Consider the following 27,701-nt stretch of genomic DNA (forward strand, 5'->3'; position numbering starts at 1 on the left):
GTAAAAGTTGTGCGGAAACAATTTTTTCACAATAATTTGTTAGTTCTTGTTGAACAAGAGTTAAACAAAATCATCCTATATTTATGAAAAGCAAATTTATGTTATTTTTAATTTTCACCGGTGAATGAAGTAATAAAATTATTTATGATCGTTGGTTCGGCGCTAATTAGAACGAAACAAAATAATACAGCAGGTGCAACATTGTTCCACCAGCTCACCAAAATGATGAAAGTGTTTCCGAATCGAAATCGCCTTACGAAAATTATGACAGAAATAACACGATTAATTTCATTTACACGGATTCGTTTCTAATTTCTTTTACATTGATATTTATGATAACTCGTCTTAGAAGTTTTAAAAGTTTACAGGGAACAAGATGAATTGCATTTTGAATAATCTATATCATTTTGTGTTTATCATTTTCTAATTATATGGTTATATTTTACTAGATAATACAAAGATAATGTAAATTGTATTTAAATGTCATTGTTCCTAGTAGTTATTAAAATATATGAATAAGTATTTGAAGTATGCAAAGTATATATTTAGTAAATTATTTAGTGAAGAAAAAAAGGTATATTAGTAAATTTGAGCAAGATATTAAATGTGTTTGCATCACGTCAGACAAAAAGCAAAGCACATTAGAACCAAAATAAAACAACCATACTGGTTAGTCGGAAGATTCTCTCAACTTGATCTAAAATCAAAGAGGTTGATCTATAATGCAAATATAAAGCCAATTTGGACCTATGGGGTGCAAATATGGGATGGCACTAAAAATTCAAATCAGTTAGTCATACAGCGCTGTCAAAACAAGGTTCTTCGATTGATTACCAATGCCTATCGCTATGTAACCAATGAAGAACTGCACGATGACCTGGAAATCAAATGGATTTGCGAAGTTATGCAATATTTCGCCTTGAAACACGAAATAAGATTACTAAATCATACTAACGTGGAAGCAATACAACTGCTGGACAGCGCGCAGGATGTCAGGAGATTGAAACGAAGAAAACCGTACGAACTTGTGTGAACATTTAGTGTGTATTATTAGTGTAAACTATAGCTATAAGTTAATAATTAATAAATAATTATAATTTTATAATTGAGGAATACATACTGATGTATTTTCTCGCACTTGTCTTGCTTGTTAATTAATCCAAGTACATAGGAAAAGTAGTAATAAATTAATTGTAAATTAAGATTGTACTAAGCGCATCTAATACAGATGTTATAAAAAAATTAAATGTGTTTTCAAAAAAAAGCAACATCGCTAGCTACATTTAACATACTTCTCAAAGAAATAGGGACATATAAACAATAAAAACATCCTACTAAATTGAAATGTTACATAGCATACTATCCTTATTAGGCTTTATTATTTTTTATACTCTGTACTTTACTATTTTCATGTCCGTCCTTTTGACAACTTGATTTAAATTCCAAATGTCAGAAAAATATATTTCTTTTTATATTTTTCTTAAACTTTATACTTTTTATACTATATAGCTTTACTTTTTGTCAATTGTAATGAAGAAGTAAGAGTACCGATAACATTCACTGACTTTTAGCGGCATTTTTTCTTAGAGCTAAAAATGTATCAAAAAAATTTATTAATTATTGTTAGTTATATAACCTCTGTAGCCTATTTGTGGTATTAATATAAATTTTAAATATAGAATGTCAGGAATTTATCAATATAAAAAATTGATGGTGGAATTGTAGTGGTAACTTAAGGAGTAGAAAAAGCCTCTATACTATATCAAGTGAGTATATATAGTCATTGAAAAATACATTGGAAGTACTTCATTGAAATTTCCCTAGCTGTCATGTCCATCATATTCACTAAACATAGCTCCTTTTGATGATCTCTTCATTTTATGAGGAAATTGAAAACTAGATCTTCGAACGATGATAAAGACTTTTATACAACAATCTATTGATATAGAATCAATAGTGTGAATATAAATATAATTTATTTTACTGAAAACTCATTTAAGCTACATAACTAATAGTATATAACGAGTTTAATGGTTTATATCAGCAACAAAGTTTGTAAATAATCCTGTTACTTCAAATTATATGGAAGATGTATTACACCCACCAAGCCATACCGTGTTTCGGGAAAAAGCGAACATTTAAGGTGCAAACAGACCGTGAACTGACTCGGGTGGGCTTTTGTCTGACGTACTTTGTGAGTCACGATATTTAATCTGTTTAGCATGCACGAGATAATCATGGTGGTTCAATTATTTTTTGAGTTCGTTTTCTTGGATAATAAAAATATGCCCTGGTCAGTTTTCAACTGTTTTAAACAGATATAACATAATTCTATGATATACGTTACCGTTTAAATGTTGATACCGTTAAATCAAATTTTGGCCTCGTTAAAATGGCCACCCTTGTTTTTAACTACTTTTTCACAAATTTTACTCATTCTTTCTATTCACTTATTTAAATATTCAGAGCTCACAGTCTTCCATTCATTTGTAAGTATTCTCACAATTATACTAAGCTTGATGGCCATCGATTCATCATTTTTCTCCATGGGATGACTTCCATCCCACACTAATTCGTTAGGAAAGATTATTTCTTCTTTTAGTTTTTGCTCTAGTATCCACTGTCATACTTTTAAAAAATGTTTAGGGCCATTGTCTTGTTGAAAAACAATACCAAACAGATGCACTCCAAAAAAAAAGGTATTTTCCTGAAGTATTTTCAGATAGCTTTGTATATCTTTTTCAGTTTCAATTTGTGTTTCAATTTTAATTAAAATTTCATGCTTATTATTATCAGTACATCCCCAAGACATCACACTACCCCCACCATGCTTATGAGTCTGTACAGAATAGGCTTCTGAAGCCCGTTCGCCTTTTGATCGATACACAAAAATACTAATAGGTTAAAAAAATCTTATTTTTGAATTTATCCCTCCATAGGGCTTTTCCGGTCTTTATCTGTCCAGTGTGTATGTGTTTTCGTCTATTTCTCATATGAGTACTAGCTAGTTTTTTGTTTGAGTATCAGCTATGCGTTCTCTCATACCAGCATACAGTAAACTCGGCCTGACACATAGTTGGCGCTACTAGAATTAAATCCATATGTTTTTTAGTTAGCCCTAACCCTCACAAGATGCGTGTATAAATTTGACAGCTGTCGAATCATTAGTTTGTGAATTATAGCATTTTGAGTGAAGCAACGTTTGTTATTGTGAAAAAAAGGATAAAAAGGAATTTCGCGTGTTGATAAAAAATTGCTTTTTGAAGGGAAAAAATACAGTTGAAGCAAAAACTTGGCTTGATTTTCCGGACACTGCCCCAGGAAAATCAACCATCAAGGATTGGTATGCTAAATTCAGATGTGGTGAAATGAGCACCGAAGACGGTGAACGCAGTGGACGCTCAAACGAGGCTCTTACCGTCGAAAACATTAAAAAAATCCACAAAATAATTTTGAATGACTGTAAATCGAAATTGAATGAAACAGCAGACACTATAAAGATATCAACTGAACGTGTACATCATATCATTCAGGAATATTTGGGTATGAAAAAGCTCTATGCAAAGTGGGTGCTCACTTTTGACCAAAAACAATGACGAGTTGATGATTCGGAACAGTGTTTAAAGATGATCAAGCGTAATAAACCTGAGTTTTTGCGTTGATATGTGACAATGGATGAAACATGACTCCATCATTTCACTCCGAAATCTAATCGACAGTCATCCGAGTAGACGATGAACCCGCTCCAAAGCGTGGGAAAACGCAACAGTCGGCTGGCAAGTTTATGGCGTCTGTATTTTGGGATGCGCAGGGAATAATTTTTATTGACTACCTTGAAAAAGGAAGGCTATCAACAGCGACTATTACATAGCGTTATGGGACCGTTTGAAGGACGAAATCGCCGAAAAACAGCCGCATTTAAAAAAAAAGAAAGTGGTGCTTCACCAAGATAATGTACCGTGTCGCAATTCAGTGAAAACGATGGCAAAAATCCATGAATTGGGTTTGGATTTTCTCCCTGACCCCCAACGAATATTTCCTGTTCTCAGATCTCAAAAGAATGCTCGCGAAGATTCCTTTTTACCATTTTATGTGCTTATGAACTTATAACTATTACTAACCTCTGAAATTAATAGCTTGTAATATTATAAACCCATATTAAAAGATGTATTCAACATAAAAGCACTGACTCTTCTAACAAAACAGGAACTACAGAGTATCATACATAAATTTCTGTAAATTCAAATAACAATTACGTTCAGCATTTTTTCAAAGCTTGTCCAGGAGAGAACGTTAGAAGGAAAATAAGAAAAACAGAGGATGTTTCGTTCTTGCATCGTCAAACACTCGTAACGCTAGGTTGGCCACCCTGTTCTTGAAGCGTTTCAACATTGGATCTTGTACATTGATAAAAACGCTTCTCACAAGGAATAATAATGAAACTACAGTCGACAGCGAGTTCGTTATTCATTTTAATGCGATTCCATGGGGTTTTAGAAAATATTTTAACATATCGAATGGAAACTGACTTAAATATTAAAATTAAGTATTCTAAGGACTTGGTTAAATAAAACGCTTTATTTTTAAAGGGTCTGTATTGTATTTAAAGGGTTAATGGGAAAAGGACATTGAAAAATTTTAATTAATAAAGAGTATATAGAAATACCAGAGTACGATATTAATTTTAAGAATTTTTTTTTGTTTTAGTTCTAAAGAGATCATTACAATTGATACTTGATACTTGTTCTTATATTAATTATGTTCACCATTTTCTTACTTTTCATAATTTTAAATTAATTAGTATCTCCATGGTTTAGAAAATATTTATAATTAAATACCTTATATAATATGAGAAAAACTACTATAATAATAATTAAAATCATTGTTACAAAACTTTCCCGTTACTCACCGGATGTAGTTACAAACTTAATAAACATTATTTTCCTTAAGAATATTCAAGACATTTTCTTTTAATATACTTATTCGGTTCGTACTTCAATATACTTAGATCGTCGTTGCTTGTCCCTCGTATTAATGGTATTATTCGCCCTTTTTATTCATTTCATTGCTCAATAAGCATAGTTTAATGTGTAGTATGGCACCTTGGAATGTGATTTAGTTATCGGAATTAACTTTACACATACCACGTAATTGGATAATCGATTTAGTTTATAGTTGAGAGCGAAATATATATAAGTGTGTTACTGAATGAAAATCCATGTGTAAATAAATCTATTCTAACGTTCTGTGTTGCATTCAATATTTAATTGAAACGAAACCATTTCAAATCAAACAATTTTAAAAATACTACAATAAACGTGATAGAGATAGTTTTTTGCCTTGTTCTGCCATTTAACAGTTAAATATATCAAAAAATCAAGAACTTGATATTCGAGAATCGTTATGTAAATGTTGCAATTTTGACTCAAAAACTGAATATATCTTTAGATTAAGGCTCCAAGAAAATCAATGTTCTCAATTTTTTTTTAAAAACTCAACAAACATGAACAACCAAAAACGTGTTCTTGTTCAGAAGGTTATGCAGAGTCGATTGATGCCATAAAAGAGAGCTGTTTGAACGCACTGAAAGTGATACATTACTTATTGGGTCAAGAGCACATAGCAATTTCTGGGTTTTCGATCATTTCATTATTTTATCTGTATTTGTACAGACTCACACCTGACTTATATACTTTAGAGTTCATAATTAATACGTAAGATAAATAATGCATTGTTTATTAACAACGTCATGATAGACAAAAAGCAAAACACATTAGAACCAAAATAAAACTATACTGGTTAGTTGGAAGATACTCTCAACTTGATCTAAAGTCAAAGAGATCATCCAACGCTGTCAAAACAAAATTCTTCGATTAATTACCAATGCTTATCGCTACGTAACCAACGAAGAACTGCACGATGACCTAGAAATGAAATGGATTTGCGAAGTTATCCAAAATTTCGCCCTAAAACACGAAAGAAGATTACTAAATACAATTACTGAACAATGCGCAGGATATCAGAAGATTGAAGCGAACCAAACCATACGAACTTATATAATGTGTATACCTTTAGTGTAAACTATAGCTATAAGTTATTATAATTTTATAATTGAGGAATACATATTGATGTATTTATCTCACACTCGTCTTGCTTGTGAATTAATCCAAGTACAAATGAAATGTAGTAATAAATTAATTTATAATTAAGATTGTGGTAAGCATAAAGATCAAAAAAAAACTTTAAAGTGACGTTTTTTGCTGAAAAGCGTGAATTTAAACCTTAAAATAGAAAATAAATAATGTTATCAAGAAAACATTTATTTCCTTATAGAAATGTGGTTCTAGTATTCATTTTTATTGTTTTTTCATATCGCCATTTATTATCATCAAACGTACGTTAGCTAAGTGCATAAAGAATCTACGATATATATTCATTATTGTCAACATATATTATAAACTGCAATTAAGGAATAGAGTTGTTTGCGCGAGAAGAAAATCTAATAGTATTTAAGTTCTAGTAGAAGTCTTTGTAGTTCTCCAAAGGACTTTAACTGTGTAATTATTAGCAAATTTAAGCTTATGGTTAGTATAAAATACCTAATAACAAAAAAACATATTTGTTTTATATGTTGTATATAATTATGTGAACGAATGATAAAATCAAATATTTCATTATTTTATCTGTATTTGTACAGACTCACACCTGACTTATATACTTTAGAGTTCGTAATTAATACGTAAGATAAATAATTCATTGTTTATTAACAACATCATGTTAGACAAAAAGCAAAACACATTAGAACCAAAATAAAACAACTATACTGGTTAGTTGGAAGATACTCTCAACTTGATCTAAAGTCAAAGAGATCATCCAACGCTGTCAAAACAAAGTTCTTCGATTAATTACCAATGCTTATCGCTACGTAACCAACGAAGAACTGCACGATGACCTGGAAATGAAATGGATTTGCGAAGTTATCCAAAATTTCGCCCTAAAACACGAAAGAAGATTACTAAATACAATTACTGAACAATGCGCAGGATATCAGAAGATTGAAGCAAACCAAACCATACGAACTTATATAAAGTGTATACCTTTAGTGCAAACTATAGCTATAAGTTATTATAATTTTATAATTGAGGAATACATATTGATGTATTTATCTCACACTCGTCTTGCTTGTGAATTAATCCAAGTACAAATGAAATGTAGTAATAAATTAATTTATAATTAAGATTGTGGTAAGCATATTCTAATAAAGATCAAAAAAAAACTTTAAAGTGACGTTTTTTGCTGAAAAGCGTGAATTTAAACCTTAAAATAGAAAATAAATAATGTTATCAAGAAAACATTTATTTCCTTATAGAAATGTGGTTCTAGTACTCATTTTTATTGTTTTTTCATATCGCCATTTATTATCATCAAACGTACGTTAGCTAAGTGCATAAAGAATCTACGATATATATTAATTATTGTCAACAAATATTATAAACTGCAATTAAGGAATAGAGTTGTTGCGCGAGAAGAAAATCTAATAGTATCTAAGTTCTAGTAGAAGTCTTTGTAGTTCTCCAAAGGACTTTAACTGTGTAATTATTACTAAAATTAAGCTTATGGTTAGTATAAAATACCTAATAACAAAAAAAACATATTTGTTTTATATGTTGTATATAATTATGTGAACGAATGATAAAATCAAATATTAATAATGTTATCAGTATTACACTAAGTAATGTATGTTTCAGCAAAGTAAATAATTACGAATGACACATTTTATACGCATTTGTTTTTACTAATACGGACTTTGGTTTTTATATTTGAAGTATTACAAACCGTCAAAAGTTATCTGAAAGTGCCCGAAATGACTAATAAATAATAACATTTATTTCAGTTCTGTTACGTTCGTTCTAGTGATATACAAGAGAATCTGGTAAAAATGGCTACAATAATAATAGTTGATTGTTTTCTAATTTGGAGATAATTAACGAAGAATATTCCTTTTGTATTATACATTATTGACTAATTTTTGTACCCTAAATCCTTTTGAAGCATCAGACCACTTCTTATCGCGTTAAGCAACTCATCTCCCTACTGTTATTAAATGACAGATAAAACTTCCCACTTAAGGGTAAGACACTCGCCAATCGGTAGAGTAGTGGCCGAGGACCGTAGTTCGGAGCCCATGTTAAGCAGCAGGTTCAGTCGAGATAAAATTTGGTTGGAAAGAAAGGACTTTAAGCTATTTAAAGAAAGTAGCCTAGTATTTAGAATTCGAGATTTATTGAACTTTTGTTTTTGAAAGCATGAAATTAAAATCTTGAGAAATGTTACATCACTCGGTATAACCAATAATAATAAATTAAATATAGCGTTGGGAACTATCGACTAAAAACAGTCGAAACAGTCCATAGTCGCAAAACAGTAGATAGTCAAAAAACTAGCGACTGAAAATAGTAATTACTATTGGTGTAAGTAAGTGTAGTAATAGTAATTACTATTTTCAGCCAAATGCACGGTTCGACTGTTTTATTCAATTCGTGATATCAGAGGAAGATGTACGAACCCTTTCCTGTATAAATTGTGAGAGAGGAAAGGACGGGAATAATTTCTTGGAACAGTTAATTTTGTCTGTTCTTATATTTCCAATAATTCATGACATAATTAAAAATGATCGCACAATAAGTACTGGAGCTTTTGTAAATAAATGCTTTATTTATTATAGGACGGAAATATTTTTTAACAAAAATCGAGAGAGTAGTCGAAATATTACCTATTATTGCCATAAAAACAGTCAAAAGTATTTTACTATTTATCATTCACAATTTTAATCTTTTTACCCAATTACATTAACAATCTTGAAAAACATCGCTCCAAAATGCTGCTATATTAATATACAATATATTGTTATTTACAAACTACCAAAAAAATCATAAAACTATATATATTACATATAAATCTATGAACGCATAAATTGGGTACATTTTTGTCAAGGTCGCGACTAGGACGATAGAGCCAGAACGTTAAAAATCGGTCGAATGAAACTAGTAGAACCAAAAATAGTAACTAAAAGTACACGACTGAAACAGTCACTGGTAAAAAGTAATAAAATCAGTCGAACGAAAAATAGCGGCTGAAACAGTCGATAGTAAAAAGTAGTAAGTTACTAAACAGTCGATAGTTCCCAACACTAATTAAATACCATATCTAAGACAATATATAACTTCAACGACATGAACCGAAAACGAAACTAACGATAAATTCGTTTTTAATTGTGTAGTTTTTCATCGGGGAACATTTCCAATTTCTCCCTATTACTCAATTGAATACAGTCAAATTGGGAATACGTTACATACCAGGAAAAATAAGCAAAAGTGAAAACGAGAAGTATCGAATAAATTACGTAAAACCGGCGAGATTCTTCCTAATGCAGAATAATTACGACAAATTTAATGGACACCTATTTGCATTAGACACCTAAAAAAATGTATGTCACATAGCGTGAATGCTTTCCTACGGTATATTGTTACGAAAAAGCGACATTAAATATGGCGAACGGTTTGTCGTTATTTCTGATAATTCCATTTTTGGTTGATTAAAATTGTAGAAATTCCGAAGAAATTCAAGATAAAAGAAAACACATTCAAAAGAAGGAGAAAATGAAATTTTTACGGAATAAATTACGATAATTGTTTGTACCATAATTATATAGTAAGTCATCTTTATTTGCAAATTCAGTATTGTCTCTATTTTATCGTACGAAACATCCAACTGATCCCAGATATTACTATATAGAGGTTTAAAGTCATTGTTAGGTTAAAATTTCCTTCAATATAGAGTTTTACATAATTTTATTTCTTAGTATATTAGGTATTTGATATTCAATTATTGAATGACGTTTTTCCAAGAAGACTAATTTCGCGAAGCGGCGATTTAGCTTGGCCAGCCAGATCTCCGGATTTAACAGCACCAGACTTTCTTGTGGGTTTTTTTTTGATAAAAGGTTTATGTGATAAAGCCCCCAACGATTCAACATCATAAAGACAATATTCGTCACGAAATTGAAGAAACTCAGTCTCAGATGATGCAGGATGTCATGAAAAATGCCTTAAAAAGAGCCGAAAGTTGCATAGCGAATCGCGGTCACCATTCAGCAGATATAAGTTTTCAATCATAACAAAAAAAAATGTAAAGACCAAGTAAACTTCTTATGAAAACCAAACTTACTTATCTTTCCTTTGAGCAAAGTTATAGGCAATCAAAATGGTAGCGGGACTTTTACCTCACGTTGTACTAGCTAACTATACTAATCATATAATTTGCTTAAAATGACTGAAATCAATGTCTTTAAACTGATAGACTGCTGTGCTTGATCGGAAACGTTTAGAAGTGGTAATTTTGTTCCACTTGCCAATCTCGTCGACTAAAAAGTTTCAGAATGGGAAATTGAAGACCATCATTGTTTCGAAGAAGCGAAAACATCATGGGAGGTAACATTATATCTACCCATATAATTCTTATAGACCCCTTTATAATTTTGTGACTGAGTCACAAGATTCTCAAAGATTTTTTTATTTATTAAGATAACTGCTGACTAACTTACAATTCTTCTCTACAGTGATTTAAAACTAGGTACGTATCTAGGAAAACTCATTGGCCCTTACTTTGACTCTAGTAACATAAAACTCAGCTTTCAATGTTTTTACTATTTAGTCCACTTCAGTATACAACTATCCCAGATCACACGGTTTGGTTTTCTAAAGTTTGTGTCCTAATTTTTTTCTAAATTGTCAATGTATATATAAAAACACTCTTCTATTAAAGTTCAATGATTCGTAAATATTTTGAGTCATTCTGTCGACTGCTTTCCAAATTTTACGGATAAAAACATACAAACAAAGGTAACATGTTTTAAAGTTATGTTCGTAATTATTTATGATCTTGCCTTGTTAAGTTAGTAAAACGCAGGCTAAAGTATAATAACTAATATATAAACAACACAATGACAATTGTCTTAGTTGCCTTGTTTCAACTAAAACAAAATCTCTAATTATGGGCCTGTAATAAACTCTTCAGCCATCAAATTACCAACGGTAACCGTATGCATTTTTACTTTCTCGCAGATAAAATCAAATCAAGCGTAAAACAGTTCTGCGACGTTTTTGTTCTTAAATTTAATTACTAACTGTAAAAGTACGGTACTCGTAAGTTTTTCAGGGTTTATGTCTTTCCTAGACGGTCGAGATGAAAAAACCGAAACGTATCTGTGAAAGAACACGTGAGCACAACGACAGCATAGGTGAAAAAAGTGCGAATTACATGGAACAAGTAGATGTCGATGTGGAAGAATGCTCGCGAAAACAACAGTTAGTGTTAACTGCAAAAATACTCACGTGTTTCGTTCGAACGTTGCTGATATTATTGAAATTTCTTCCGTTTTACCGGTAATATATAATAAGTGAAAATGCGTGGCTGGACTGGTAGTTTATTTGTTTTTATTTATTCGTAGAGAAACTGTTATGGCCTTTCCAAGGTAAGCGCTACTGTAATGTGTTTTTCAACTAATCCTTTTAATATAGTACGCTTTATAACTGCGCTTTATCAATTCAAAAAGATCGCGGATTTAAATCACAAGAAGTACTAGCTGATGTTTGACATAGTACTGGTGTATTTTATGTCGGACCCCAAACTATATACGTTCTAACACTAAACACTTCGAGTAGGTAATGCTGGTTTAAATTTACTGATTTCTGGACACCAAATCATTTTGCAACCGAAGCACCTGATTCATACCACTTCCATCTCCTTGAAATAATGGATAGAATCCTTTCAGTCAGCCATTTCTTGAAATGGTATTCGAACGTTCAGCAACTTATCTTCCTACCGTTATAACTGAAGGTGAAAAATTCTTTTGGGCCTTTCGTGAATTTACTTTAATATATTTGTTCCTGATACTCATTTTAACAAGATACTATACTACGTCGAGAGTAATATAAACATAAACAAATGTTTATAAAAAGTAGTATCTCATCTTTAGAAAAATAAAATAGGGTCCATAATGTAAACTCTTATGAAATGAGACTTTTTTATTTCCAACGCATTATCGCAAACATTAAGTAAACTCATCTTTATCTTGGACGTTACGGGCGATAGTTCCGATATCATTATCAAAAAGAAACCAACCCCCACAAACTAAACCCTTTCATGTAACAGTATGCAGGCCTTGTCCATTTCAGTGAATAAGTGAAAAGATACCGGTGAGCATTAGTGAAATATGGCTTTTAACAATATATCCTCTCTATTCTTGGACAAAAATAGCGTTCCTTACCTTCTTATTGATGTCAGACGTGATACCCCTAAGTGCAATGAATATAATAGCTTTTAATAACACAAAAAGGTACAGAAAGTAGCGAGATAGAACTTAAACACATTAAAAGATCAAGAGAACGCAATTTTCCCGCATTTTAAAACTATTTTCGCAAAATTTTATAAACCTGAACCTTCACAGAAATCTATTATGATACTTTAAAAAAAATTTTGGCTGAGATAATAGCAAATCTTGTCGAAGCTGATTAGACCTCTGTGATTATATGTACCGTGTACCTGTGGTCAATTATCTGTTCATAATATAAAGTTTTTATTTCTATAACTGGTTTGAAATAGGTCTTTGAGATTTTGGTTCATTTAACAATTTTTTGGTTTTATTATTATACATAAATATATACTGACTAGAGATGTGGGTATACAAGAATTGAATAAAAATTGACGTAGTGTACCTGTTAGTTTTTTTGTTGTTTTGTCTGTACAGTCACCAACAATTTGGTATTTTTCCGAGAAGACCCATAGGTCCTTACTTAATTTCTAATAAAATAATATAAAAGATAGTAACCCTCTTCTTTTCTTTTTCGCGTTCTCCTTTCAGTGAAATTTTGCATTAAGAGTCATCTCGTATTGTTACTGTATGGGATAATAGTGTTCATTGGCATATGAATAGTTTAGTTGTAGCTGAACTCAATATACAATGATTAACTTTTATTCTGCATGCTGGGTCCATTTATTTATACTGTTATATGTTATATGCGTGTTGCAGTTCGCTATTGTCTCCATGTATAACTTAAAGAATAAGTCCCAAAGCACGGCAGTGTTTTTGGTTGCCTGTTTTTCGTTATTGAGAAACTTATTTTTCTTGTTTCACTCGCAAATATCCTGGCTGAGATGTAAGAGTTTAGTGTATTCTTTCGGTAACATTTTATGGAGTTTATGTATGAGTCCTTTATACTAGACTTATATCCCTCAAAGAGCTGCATATAAAATTTTCTGTGGGTACTTTCCGTACTAACAGTTATCTCCGAAATTATTATATTAAATCATATTTAAATTAAACAAACTACTGACCTTTTTTATACATTTCATAAATTTAATCTTGAAGAACTAACATCAAGGTATGTAGATACATTCTTTTCCAAAGGTAGATACTTTTTTTTTCTTTGGTAAATCTGAAATTATATTGTTTTTCTTTTTTTTTGGTGGATTTTACACAGTGTCCATACTTATAATCAGTGCAGCTGCGGCACTAAACGGAAAAAAGAACGGGCCCCATTACGTCGTTTCTGTTCATTAAGTCCTGACATTATTATCATTAACGTTTTGAAGCATTTTTAAGATACATGTTCGAACATCAAACAGCGTTATATCTGTGTTTAACCGGAATAAAATGAGAAGGAAAATGTTGTCTGGTATTAAAAAGAATTTACAAACTGCAATAGATATTACATTATACATCTTGATGACGTAAGTTCACTGCTACGTTGGATAGACTATATATTCATCATTTCATTGAATCTTGCATTCCAATAACAAGCCATGTATGCTCTGATATCGATTTCTAAACAGATGCTTGACAAATATATTAACTAAAACTGTTCTTGAAATAGTTGTCTACTAATGATTCCGTACGTATGAATCCGCGAGCGAAAACATAGAAGATTTACCGGTACGTAACGGTGGTTCGCATTAATGCCCGGCCACGATTTCATCAGCAAGATAAATAATTATATTGGGTAGTTAAAATTCAATAAACACAGCAGGAAGTTTTGTGGTCATATTTATGCACTGAAAATGTAATTTGTTGACGGTGGCTTGTCGATTATCATAAATCGACTCGATCTAATCGCGCATTTATTTCTGGATTTAATTGCCTTTGTGTACGCGCCCGATAACGCGAACAGGAAACGATCATTTATTGGCCTGGTGCCTTTTAAAATATATATATCGAGTTTTTTTTTTTTCGTCTAAATAGTTTTTCTTAGAAAATATGCGTGTATATAAACCTTCCCACAGTTATGGCAGGATGAGTAACCGTTAGTGATACTGTTAAAAATTCGCAAAGAGACCTATAATCAGACCTTAATTGATCCGAGTATAATGGGTGGGTATTAAAACATGAAAAAAATGGTTAAATCATATTATTAGCAAACACAAAGTACTGCTACTGCGATCTAAAAATAATAACACATAAAAAACTTATCATTGATCATTATTAGTTCCTTTTGCTGGGCCTAACTGTAAGGCCAGGCACAAAATGAGACGCAGCTTGGTGAGATAACGCAGCGTGAGTCAAGGGGAGATTTTGGGTGTTTAAAGAACAATAGCAGCGTGCCGTGACGCAGTTTTGACTAACGTGATCGTAACGCAGTGTTCTTCTCGCAGTTTTTCACGTAGTCCGGTGAATGTTTACGATACAACAAGTCATGTAGACTGCATGAGGATTAAATTCTTTAATTAAATTTCTTCACCAAATTCTTTTTTTACTGGCCATCTGGGAGATAAACATTACCATTTCAGATTCGAATTTGTCATCCGAATGAGATTCAGAACTAAGTTCGAAACTAAATTGACATTGTACCAAGCCTACTATTATATCACAAAATAGAGAGGTTTAAAATTCGATCTTCCCTGTATAAAATTGTAACAAAATTATGCTTGGCCAAGTCACCAGAGTTTTTAATAAAATATTTTATTTAAATGCCGGTTAAGATTTGTTTAAAATATTTTCTAAATCCATAAAAAAATCCAATATGTCAACTGATAATTTATTTTCTAATTGTACATTATTATTCCCTTAAATATCATAAAATATAAAACCATAAATTAAAAAATAATTTGTCCAAAATGTACTTGATAACAAGCAACTCTTAATTACTACTTTTTTTTAATAATATTTCCCTTATCCAGATGTTGAACACAAGTAGTAATTTTAAAAAAAAGTGACATTTGCTGGCATAACATATTATCCAGAATTTTCTTTAAATTAGCTTTGACACGTACTTTTGACAATACGTAAAGAAGTCTAGAGATGGCTTCAAAAACAAATAAATGAAAATAAATTCCTGGTACCGTAAGACAACTTTTGTCAGTATGAGCAATAGCTTATTTGGACTGGACCTACAGTTTAACGTGGGCTCCGAACCACGGTCCTCGGCTTTAAGCCTACCGACTGGCGAGTGATCAACTTTAGAAATCATCCCAGAAGACATCCGGTCTTACCCAGCCTGGTTACTGACGTGACTGGGGTCATTTTCCTTGTCGGATTTTACACTCTTGCCCAGGATAATCACAAAAATAAATTTACGACCATGCCCTAGCAGGATTCGAATCCGCGACTATAGCTATCGGATGACTGTCAATTGGACTTCGGAGTGAAATAATGGAGCCATGTTTCATCCATTGTCGCATATCGGTGCAAAAACTCGGGTTTATTACGCTTGATAATCTTCAAACACTGCTCCGAATCATCAACTCGTCGTTGTTTTTGGACAAAAGTGAGCTCGCGCGGCACCCACTTTACGCAGAGCTTTATCATACCCAAATATTCGTGAATGATATGATATACACGTTCAGTTAATATCTTTAGAGTGTCTGCTATTTCATTCAATTTCAATTTACGGTCATTCAAAATCATTTTGTGGATTTTTAAATGTTTTCATCAGTAACAACCTCTTTTGGGCGTTCACTGCGTTTACCCTTTTTCGGTGCTAATTTCACCACGTCTAAACTTAGCACGCCAATCCTTGATGCTTGATTTTCCTGGGGCAGTGTCCGGAAACTCGGTATCAAGCCAAGTTTTTGCTTCAACTGTATGTTTTCCCTTCAAAGAGCAATATTTTATCAACGCGTGAAATTCCTTTTTATCCATTTTTTTCACCATAACAAAAGTTAGCTTCACTCAAAATGATCCGACAGCTGTCAAATTTATACACGCATCTTTTAAGAATTAGAGCTAACTAAAAACATATGGATTTAATTCTAGTAGCGCCATCTATGTGTCAGGCCGCGGATTTTTCAATTGACCTGTTATTTTAAATTCAATTCTAATAATATTAATTAATTATAATTTTTTGGACCCTTCAAGAAAATGTTTTTAGTCAAAGACCACAATTTGCAAAAGAATTTTTAATTTTTAAATTGATATTTACATTTTGAAATACATTATCTACTGTATGTTTAATCAAGACGCCCAATTCAACGACGACATACATACTGGATGAGATATGAAGATACTGTCAAATAATAGAAGGTCCAAAAAAACTGCCAATGACTCACCAGAATGTTAAACATCATAACGTAAACAAACACGGCTGACCTCTGTGAGTCACTTATCTTGTAACCTTGGATATTAACAAATTTAATTAGTTTTGTTTTCATTTGTCAGAATCTCGTATCTTATTCGTGACCCAACAGTAATTGACATTTATTTAATTATTAGAGGTATTAAGTCCAAACAAATCGAGTTATTTCTCAACTCTCCGAGTATAGTAACTATATATTCTTGTAATTTCTAATATAGGTTGTTCTTTCTTTCATTAACTCTCCTTGTCTTCACATTTTTGTTTAATGTCGACCTTTGTTTAGTAGACACAGGCAAATTATTACGAAAGAAAGAAAAAAACAATATAATCACATTATATTACAATATAAATAACATGGGTTTAAATTTAGATTATCTGACTCAATATGGGCCAGTTCTAGGCCCTCAAACAACTTCTGTTCTGCCTAACACTCCAAGAGCAAGTAACAGTCGAATGATTCGACATTTTGAAAGCTTCAAATTAACGCATAAAATATTAGTTCTAGTTCTGGATGATCCTGACGTACTCCTAAGCATTTGAATTTGCAATGTTGCCAGTTGTTGAATATTATACGTATATTTGAAGAATATAATATAAATATAGTAAAGTAATAAGTAACTTATTAACTGTTATGCTTTTTTATGAATATGAAAAGAAAATGGTAAAATGTGTGGTTGTTTGTTATTCAATTTATCGCAGTAATTAAATAACTTAAAATTAAAGTTCTGATTCATCTGAATAACCACATCTGCAGTGGTAGATAGTAAAGTGAACAATGGCCAATGATGCTACTAGAATTGAATCCATATGATTTCTAGTTAGCCCTAAGCGTCAAAAGATACGTGTATAAATTTTACTGCTCTCGAATGATTAGTTTGTTAATTATAACATTTTGAATGAAGCAACTTTTGTTACTGTAAAAAAAATGGATAAAAAGGAATTTCATGCGTTGATAAAATATTGCTTTTTGAAGGGAAAAATACAGTTGATGCAAAAACATGGCTTGATGCCGAGTCTGGACACTGCCCCAGGAAAATCAACCATCAAGGATTGATATACTGAGTTTAAACGTGGTGAAATGAGCAGCGAAGACGGTGAATGCACTGGACGCCCAAAAGAGGTTGTTACCGAAGAAAACATTTGAAAAATCCACAAAACGATTTTGAATGGCCGTAAATTGAAGTTGAATGAAATAGCACACACTCTAAAGATATTAATTAAACGTGTACGTCATATCATTCACGAATATTTGGGTATGAGAAAGCTGTGTACAAAGTGAGTGCCGCGCGAGCTACTAGTGAGACCAAACCAAACCAAAAACAACGACGAGTTAATGATTCGGAGCAGTGTTTGAAGATGATCAAGCGTAATAAACCCGAGTTTTTGCGTCGATATGTGACAATGAATGAAAAATGACTGCATCATTTCACTTCGTCAACAATTTTCAAGTCCAATCAACAGTCATTCGAGTAGACTACACACGATTAACCCGCTCCAAAGCATGGAAAAACGCAACAGTCGGCTGGCAAGATTATGGCGTCTGTATTTTGGATGTGCATATAATAATTTTCATTGACTACCTTAAAAAAAGAAGGACCATTAACAGCGACTGTTACATAGCGTTATTAGACCGTTTGAAGAACAAAATCGCCGAAAAACGGCCCCATTTGAAGAAAAAGAAAGTGTTGCTTCACCAAGACAATGTACCGTGTCACAAGTCAGTGAAAACCATGGCAAAAATCCATGAATTGGGCTTCGGATTGCTTCCTCATCCACCATATTCTGCAGATCTGGCCCCCAGTGACCATTTCCTCTTCTCAGATCTCAAAAGAATGCTCGCTGGGAAGAAATTTTCGTCGAATGAAGAGGTGATCGCCAAAACTGAGGCCTATTTTGAAGCAAGGGACAAATCGTACTACAAAAATGGTATCGAAAAGTTGGAGGGTCGCTATAATCAGCGTATCACCCTTGATGGTAGGCCGGGGACTTTTCTATTGACCTGTTACATCTATCGTCATAAACAGGTTTAATAAGTTAATTGATAACGTTCCCAACACTTAACGATTGGCGCGTCTTATCGCTTTTAGTGCCGTTAGGCCACAGCAGGCGGAGAACAAAGAATATAATATAAGGCTGGATGATAACAGACCACTTCCTGACTACGGACCAGAACCTACCATAAAAAGTTGTTCGTGACAAGTTTCGACACCCACGTGCTTAATCACGGAACCGTTTAAGATTAATAGTGGAAATTATTTTGCAGCGACGCTTTTAATGTGTTTAGATCGGCTATGACAACAAATCTTCAATTGAAAAATTGACCATGTAACAGAATATCCATTAGTATTTCCTTTATCGCATTATGCGTTTCTAATTGGCAGTGAAAACTCATTATTATTTCTATAAAATTAATTTTAAATACTCTTTTTTCGTTATAATATAGTAATAATATAGTCTATTCGATTTGAGTTCTTATTGGCCGACGCTGTTGCCAAATGTCTGCAAAATTCTTCAAAACATTAAAGGTTATAAACCGGCAGATGTAAAGCAAAAGTCCAATTTGATGCGGCAACATTACAACGGACTCTACATGTGTTCATTTTATTAATGTTATTTTATTAACACATATTAAAGATATTAGTTATTTCTCTAAAATTAGTTTTAAATGGCCTTTTTTTCGTCATAATATATATTCTATTCAATTTGGGTTGGTACTCGCTGACACTATTGCCAAACGTCTGCAAAATTCTTCAAAACAATAGTGATAACAATTAAAGGTTATAGACCAGTAAACCTAAACGAAAAGTCCAATTTGATGCAGCCACATTGCAACGGGCTCTACATGTATTCTTTTTATTAAAATTATTTTATAAACACATATTAAGGATATTAGAAGATCTGAGTTATTTCTATAAAATTAATATAATTCTATAGTCCATTCAAAATAACAGCGAACTTACGTCATCACGATGTTGAATGTATTTCCTATCGCAATTTGTATATTATTTTTAAAATCAGACAATGTTTTCCTTCCCTTCTCTTTTTTCTAGTTCAAAAAAATATAGAATGCTATCTAATCGAATTTGTAACCGAATCCGTCTACAAAATTCGCCTGGTTGTCAAACGTCAAAATTTCTTCAAACATTAGTGGAAATAATTATAGATTATAAATCAGCAAACGTTGTTTTGGCACTTTGCTTGTTTCTTTCGAAAAAGAGAGAAGAGAGATAATATATACAATACATGTACTATAATGCTAAAATAAATTATATTTAATAATAACGTTTTTGTTTTGTTATTTTATTTAGATTTATTCATTTATTTTTTTGTTTCGAATTTTGTTAAGCCAAATTAAACTAAAGCTCAAAGTTTAGATGATGTTAGTTCATTGTTTTATTGAACGGGCTATGTATAGCGTGGCCAATGAAACAGCCAATACACGTCATAGGTGACATTCAATATATTGCCAAAGCGAATTGTTCCTTCTTTATCACACTTAAAAAGAAATAATGCTGTCTGATGTGTATCAGATCATATAACTGAATCAAATGTCATATATATAAATGTCATTCAAAATATTACTGATAATAATTAGAGGTTATAAACCAGCAGATTTTATAGTTTTTTATTAATATTATTTTTTATTAACACATATTAAGGATAATGGAAGGTATGAGTAGGTAATTTTGTTCCAACCTGATTTATCCATGAGTGAATATTAAAACTCTAAGGTCTGAACTGTATTCAGACTGCTGATGAAACCTTCATTACAGATTTGTTTCATTGCACTCCCAATTCTCATCAATAAAAACGATTCAATCTACATTTCTCAGTAACATCATTTTTTTTACTCGAAATATGTTCACGTAATTATTATTTATTTATGTCCATATCACCAATTAAAATGGTCATCATATTCAGCTCAAAATAATCCAGGATTAACATTAGTTCGTTTACTCATTAAGTTAAATCACGAACAACACAATATTAAATAGTTATAAATTGTAATTAATCTTAACCAAAATACTAAACTGCCACGTATAACCTACTTTGTCATAGGAAAACTTTTCTGTTATTACTTATTACTATTTATTATTATACATTTCTTAACCACTTTCCTTACACCATTTTTTTAATCAATCAATCATTGTAGTAATAGTTTTTCAAGCAAGGACAAAGATATATACGCCCATGATGAGTTCTAAAGGTATATCTCGTTGAATCAGTTCATTAAAACGGTAATATAAGCATTGACAAAGGTACACAACACTTTATTTAGGTTCATTTTATTAAAAATAACATTACAACCATCGAATTTAGTTACAACCTACCCTTCTTTAGTGTTGTAATAACACATATTGTTAGACGGTTCATCTTCACTGAACCTAAGGCAAACGGTTTCGTAATCGACAGCTGCAGCTAGTTTCTTGGAAATAAAAAAGAACGGCAAAAAGGAGGCCAGAAATATCATTCTAACAGGCTGGTTCGGTTCAGGTAGACAAACTTCGTACATAGAATCAATTCTGCCATTATCGTAGTTAATAACCCGGTACAATACGTCTGTTAGGAAATATTACTTTCCATCGTTTCCTGATATGGCACCACACCGCTGAACTCTAAATCATAAATCAGTATTAACCGAATACATTTTTTTTGAGAATATGCTTCCGTCTATTCATTATATGTAATACGCGACATTTTCTACTTTTAAGTTAATATTTTCCGTACGCAAAACGATTTGTTAACTGACGACATAATTTTTATTAGTAAACACCCACTTTATTGGTTGCATTAATTTTCGTAAGGTATTTCGTGAATGAATAGATGGTATGCAATAAGTTATACACACATCAAATTATTAGTGTAATTGTCAAAACACCTGTCATTGTTTAAGTAAGTAATACGCAGTAATACGTAATTTTTTCTATGGTAATACGCCGATACCAATACAATAAACAAAATGTTTTTTTAAAAAAGTGTTATATTTTCAAAGTCGTAACTAAAAGTCACACTAACCGTGTCGTGATTTAATTACTCATATTTTAATGGCTATTTTTAATAATAATGACCGATTCCTCTCATTGGCTAGTAGGCATTGATCGAGCGCAGGGTCGGGTTTATAATATTTACTTGACAGTTTCATGAAATTATGTAAAATAATTTCAAAATCTCTTTGCAGTATGTGTATGTAAACAAGTAACTCTTAAAGCTTCAAACTTAATTTATATGAATAATATTTAAATTATACTTCACTCAAAAGTATCTATAATAGATCATATTCCAGGAGCGTTGTTCTATAAAGGACGAGAGATTACATAGAAGTTATATACATAACGAAAAAATTGTCGAAATTACCGGATATATATATAGAGTCATTCCAATAAAACAGTCAAACCACGTCATCAAAATGTATAATGCAACGTTGTCGCACCAAACAAAATACTGATGTAAGTACAATAATTAAACAAAAATAACGCTATAAACTATAATTTATTTCAACATTATAGTAAAATTAATAGTTTGCAGTTTAAAGTTATTCTTTTATATTTACATTGACATGGTGTCGACCACTACACAAATCGCATTTTTAGACCAGTTTGTTTAGATGTTCGGACGCTATTTATTTTTAACAGGAGTAATGAAGAATGGAGAATTTGGCAATATGTTCGACGTTATTGATGACGTGCGTTGTCTGTTGTATTTCACTTTACAAAACCTAAAAAATATCTTACCAATTCAACTTATAAAGATAAGAATAACTGTATTTTATTATATTAAGAAGAATGAACACGATATTAATTATGGCTTTCTTTTACAGTACAGTCTAAGGCAACAAGACCTGTCGCTGCTCTCTCAACTGTGGTCACTCAACGAATCCATACAAGATTTTCGCCAGATCCTCCAGGACCAGGAGGATCGAGTCCTATCGCCGCCCTCTCCCTCGCCCACCCCCTCGAGCGGTGACGAGGATGAGTACTACATGAGCGCCACCTCGACTGGATATAGAACCTCGTCGGGAATGGTCGGCAGGAAACTAAGCGGAAGTAGCGCGGCCAGCGGAAGTATTGGATAAAACAAATCAGTACCCCCCACACTCTGTCCATGTACATTCAGATCGTCAGTTTCACCTGTTAGTAAAAATGTCATTCCAAAACAAATCTATCATGTAGTTTTTAAGTTAGTGATAATGTCTGATATTGTTTGATATTGAATTGATATGCGTGTTCGTTGAGTTTGAAATGTGTGATGTGTTCTAATAACGTTTTTTAAGTATATCAGATGAGCAAACTGCTGCTGTTATTTGAAAATTTCGCCATATACAGAGAAATAGTATTTTTATTATGATATAACGCAGCTAATACAGATGGACATAGTTTATTTTATTAAATTAACCACTAATTATCTATTATCCCTACTTACCAAAATATTGTTGATAATAGCAGTATAATTTTATATTAATGTTAAGACTTATTTCAACGAGTTTTTTTCAAACTACGCCTCAAAAACAATGGGTAACTTCGATTATCTGCTGTCGTTGATGTGTACAAATATTGAGGCATTTAAGTATCTTTGTCGTGCAAAATTTACTAAATGCAAGTATTTGGAAAGCATGTTTGGAATGCGACAAATTATATAGTACCTACTCTGTAAATAAAGTTAATTATAATTGTAGTATATCTATATATGATTCGGTAACTTATTGTTTTAATAAACGAACTAATTATAGATTCGTTGCTTCATTTTCAACTAAATCCCTTTATTCCATTCCCTTCCGTTCACGATCACTATTTACATACAATGTTTCAGTAAAAGAATGACCTCATATATCTGTTCCGATTAAAACTGTGTTTTTTGACAATATTCATAAATCGATTATTTGTCCATTACTGTCTATCATTTATAATCAAAATATGAACAGTTCAAGAACAAATAAACTATAAACAACAATTTTTTTAATCGAGCTCCTGCTAATACCAGGGTAAAATCCAAAAAAAATGGACTAAAATACAAAATATATTAACATTATAGCTTTGAATTCTACCTCTTGATTGCTTGTAAATGTCAGTCTTGCAAAATCAAGCGGAAATTATCGAAATGTACCGAATACCAGTTAGGAAACTTCAGAAATAGCCACTACTGTCTGGTTGACCTGCGACCTCACAAAAAATTATATACGGGGTCAAATAACTCATTCTTATTGACCACCAGTTCACAATCATTTCTGCGGCAAATAAGTAGGCTCTCAAATCGTTTATGCAGAATAGTCATCATGACGTGTCCACTGTAAGATACGTGACGTCGTCTTGCTGCAAAAGCTCACCTTTAATTAACTTCGAGCTGAGAATGATAATGTTCTTCGCCTATTCAGAGTTTCTTTAACAACAGGTGTTGCGGTGTGCACAGTTGAATCAAGTAGTACAAAAGATTGACTCTCCCGTTCTTCTCCTTCATCTATGAGGTCGGTCGATTATCAGATCAACAAAATATTCAAGAAAAAAAGGAAGATTGTTTTTCTAGACTTTACTAAAACCTTCGTCAATGTTTTATCATCAGTAGGTAATTGTCAAAGTCTCGAAGCAGATGCAAATGCTTGAAAATCTTATTATTTTTCAATACTCAAGAGCTGCCTCTCTAGAAACCCATCTGGTGTACCACTTGACCCTTGCTCTATTCCATTTATTCATGATGGACATTTCAAGAAGATGACTAGTAGAAAATTATGAACTTTCCACATTAACCCCTCGAAAAACTCAAGCCACATCTTCAGTCAAATGCATTTCCTCAGGGTTTCGCAGGTGAGATTAGAAATTGCGGCGACTAGCTGTAAAATGCTATATATTTGAGCATGCTCATCAATTGTGGATTCTAATGACCAAAGCAAATTCAGTTTGCGGTTAGCAAGTCAAACATAACGACCTCTATAACACTGATAGATATATACTTTGATATATCTATATACATTATAATACGTGTGGTATATTGCAGTTGTCTACTATAAATAAATTTTAATTACTATATCTATTAATAAGCTTATTAATCTTTAATAAATTATTGATGACTGTATTTATTACCTATTAAATTTTCATCAATTTTAATATGTACTCATAAAATACATCTAATGTTTGCTGATAAACTAAAAGTAACAAAAACAAATTCATGTAAACACGAATTGGGCTCATAAGATTAGATAGGTGATTAAAAGACACTGAAAACAATCTAATGATATTTATTTACCAACGAAATAGCTTGAAATATATAAAAATAGTATGACATAGAGTAATATATTTGGTTTGTCGTGTTATAAAACATAACGAAAACTAAAACAAAGCTTATATATATTAACTCACATCCTTTAAGTATCCCTTGATATAAAATTGTTTTAACAAACTCCAAAGAAACATATCTGCATTATGTAATGAGTTTGCGGGATCTTGAATCTGAAATTGAATTGAATTCTTGAAGGAAAAGTACTTCTTCGCCCGTCATATCCTTACCATATTGAGAGCCAGCTGGGCAGCTTCTTTAATCTTACCCTGGGACTGACCAAAATCCAAACTAAGCAATATCTTAGGACAGTCAGCGTTTCCACCAGGTTGTCCTACTCTTGAGGAAGCATTTTCCGTTCTTCTTACTAGTTGCGGTCTTCCTTTCATTTCAGGTAACTGAGCCATAACATATCCTGCCAAAGCTCTACATATAAATCTAAAACTAATAATAGATGGTGTTATAAAGAAGAATCGATATTTACCAATACCCTTACTTTAAACTCACAGCCTCCTGTCTAGTTAATCCTATAGCGTTCAGCAAACCACGTCCCCATCTACCACCACCTTTATCTTCAGACAACTGCATTAGGACATCGGCAAATTTAAACAATAACGTTGCTGCACTAGCTTCCCTGTCCTCGCACATTTCTAACGCTAATTTTAACATAGTTAACCATAACAAAGGTATTTTGGATTCAGCAGTTTCGCTACAAAATAATTCGGTCTACTCATTAATCATAAATAATCGAGTTTGAACTAAAGATACCTTATTTTGATATCCTCCATCCAGTCCAGGCAATATAAGAATAACATCTCACTATCGACTTTCCTCGTAACTCTTTGTAGTAAAATAACGTTTAATGTTAAAAACGCTCCTTTACTTCTTAGTACTTTCTCGAGTTCAGCAGACTTTGAATTTTCAAAGCGCATAAGTTCAATAATTTCAGACCAAGAAGGTTCGTGGAAATTTTCTTGGCTTACTGAAACAACATTTGATAGTTTTAATAAAAAATACTTTTGCATTAAAATAAGTTTGTTAGATTAATTTGCATAAAGATGAAAAAACATATAGCCTATTCAAAGTTTTTTCAAGATGTTTAATGTGTTGCCTGCCGCAAATTGTAAATTCGTTTTAGAATCAGACAATAATTTATTTCCCATTTTATTCTAGTTAAGAGGAGACACAATCATGTCCGATTAGTTCAAACACATAAACGATTGAGCCTGTCAAAGTCGCCCGGTTGTCAGACGTATGCAAAATTCTTGAAAGCAGTACTGATGAGGTTAGAATGCTAACCTATGAACTATTGTGGCTGTATAATTAATTGTGGGTTTTAGATGTACCATAATGTTAAAATATATTATTACATTTGATAACATTTTTGTTTGATTATTTTATTTATATTTGAATTTTGTTGTATGTCAAATCCAAACTGAACTAAAACTCAGAGATGATGCGGCAACATTGCGACGTTTTGACGTCACAAATTTAGATGACGTATGTACAAAATAACTGAATAGGCTATATATCCTCTCCTACACACTTCAATAGGTAAATTCACTGTTGCAGAACAGAATGGTCATCAAGGTCATTTGAGCTGACATTATTACTCCACAAGCTAATAAATATAAAGAAAGAAAAACAAACAAATCTTACCTGTATTGCAAAAATAACAAGTTATTGTTAATTCGCACAAATCCGCCAGACAATCACAATCAGTTACGTTCGTGCCCAAACACTTCAGCAAATTTTTAATGACCATGCCATTTCCTGGTTTATTTTGTATCCACTGGATGAAAGTGTTCGAGGCAAGCGTCGAGATATCACTAATGTTCACTATGCAAACAAGTTCCTTAAGCAAATTATGCATTTCATCGTCTGTAGTAACGATAGTTTCGACATTATTTAAGTATTCTAAAAACCAATACGCCATATTATAAACAAATATTAGTTTAGACACACAACATACCTATTATCACGGTGTGTAGTTCACGTTGTCTAGAACCTAACAAGTTCCTATGCCTGCTGACATACACAGAGAGCATTTTAATGTTAGATTTAACAAAAATCAGTCTTTTCTGTTCCAAACTAGGGTTCAAAGACACCCATGACTTATTTAACCCAGATACACCTTTCAAAAAACTGAAAAAATCATAATAACTATGGAATTGTTTTTAATCAATTATAATTAATAACATTATGAGGCTTAAATATTTGCCTGTAAATAACAAGAAATGGTATATTATTGACGATTATTTTATCAATATAATATGACTATACTGCCAGAAAGATGTAGAAAATGATGGAAGATGATTTGACTGATGACTTAAAGTAAAAAATCAAGTAAGCTGTGCATTAATATAATATTAACATTGTAACAATATTTTGTAATATTAACAAAAACAAGAAACAGTATCATAAAAACTTACAATAGCAGTCGATAATCCAAATCTAATGGGTCATTCCTGAATATGATAGCGCTATCCGACGACATGACGAACCAATCCATTACGTGCTGGAAAACTAAAGGCTCCAAAATCGCCCACTCGAAATGTTCGGCTTGCACTATCAGAGCCTTTAACTTGTCCAGATAATTCTTGCGCATGTTAGGCTCGTTTGAAAGCTTTACCAGCAAATTCAAAAAGCAATGGTATATTCTGACTTTGATGTTAGTGGGGGCCAGTTGAAAATTATTCATCCAATTAACCCATGATACCGATATAAAGACATGACCCAAAAATGAATGGCAGTCTGGTAAGTATAGATCGATCACCTAAAAAGATGTTATCAAAACAACTCTAAATC

The 27,701-nt window shown here is 32.1% G+C and overlaps 2 protein-coding genes across 4 annotated transcripts in view; one reads left to right on the top strand and one right to left on the bottom strand.

The window, feature by feature from the left end:
- LOC143193400 (uncharacterized) overlaps positions 1-24,893 on the top strand; it is a 134,377-nt gene extending 109,484 nt beyond the window's left edge. For 2 of the 3 annotated variants that reach the window (XM_076399604.1, XM_076399606.1), the window contains exon 5: positions 22,447-23,356. In XM_076399604.1, the coding sequence (XP_076255719.1) occupies positions 22,447-22,701 (255 nt within the window). In that variant the 3' untranslated portion in view covers positions 22,702-23,356. Of the gene's footprint in view, positions 1-22,446; positions 23,357-24,658 lie in introns of those variants that run through there. The other variant, XR_013005007.1, reaches the window with a different exon arrangement.
- Epg5 (ectopic P-granules autophagy protein 5) overlaps positions 24,840-27,701 on the bottom strand; it is a 71,253-nt gene continuing 68,391 nt past the window's right edge. Inside the window, exons 28-34 of the mRNA XM_076399567.1 lie at positions 27,326-27,669; positions 26,866-27,038; positions 26,553-26,810; positions 25,662-25,875; positions 25,390-25,602; positions 25,124-25,337; positions 24,840-25,066 (exon numbers count right to left, since the gene is read on the bottom strand). Coding sequence (XP_076255682.1) covers positions 24,968-25,066; positions 25,124-25,337; positions 25,390-25,602; positions 25,662-25,875; positions 26,553-26,810; positions 26,866-27,038; positions 27,326-27,669 — 1,515 coding nt within the window. The 3' untranslated portion in view covers positions 24,840-24,967. The remainder of the gene's footprint in view (positions 25,067-25,123; positions 25,338-25,389; positions 25,603-25,661; positions 25,876-26,552; positions 26,811-26,865; positions 27,039-27,325; positions 27,670-27,701) is intronic.

Source organism: Rhynchophorus ferrugineus, unplaced genomic scaffold, assembly GCF_030347505.1.
Source record: "Rhynchophorus ferrugineus isolate W39M unplaced genomic scaffold, kcgeb_rfMv2 rfM3, whole genome shotgun sequence".
Lineage (NCBI taxonomy): Eukaryota > Metazoa > Arthropoda > Insecta > Coleoptera > Curculionidae > Rhynchophorus > Rhynchophorus ferrugineus.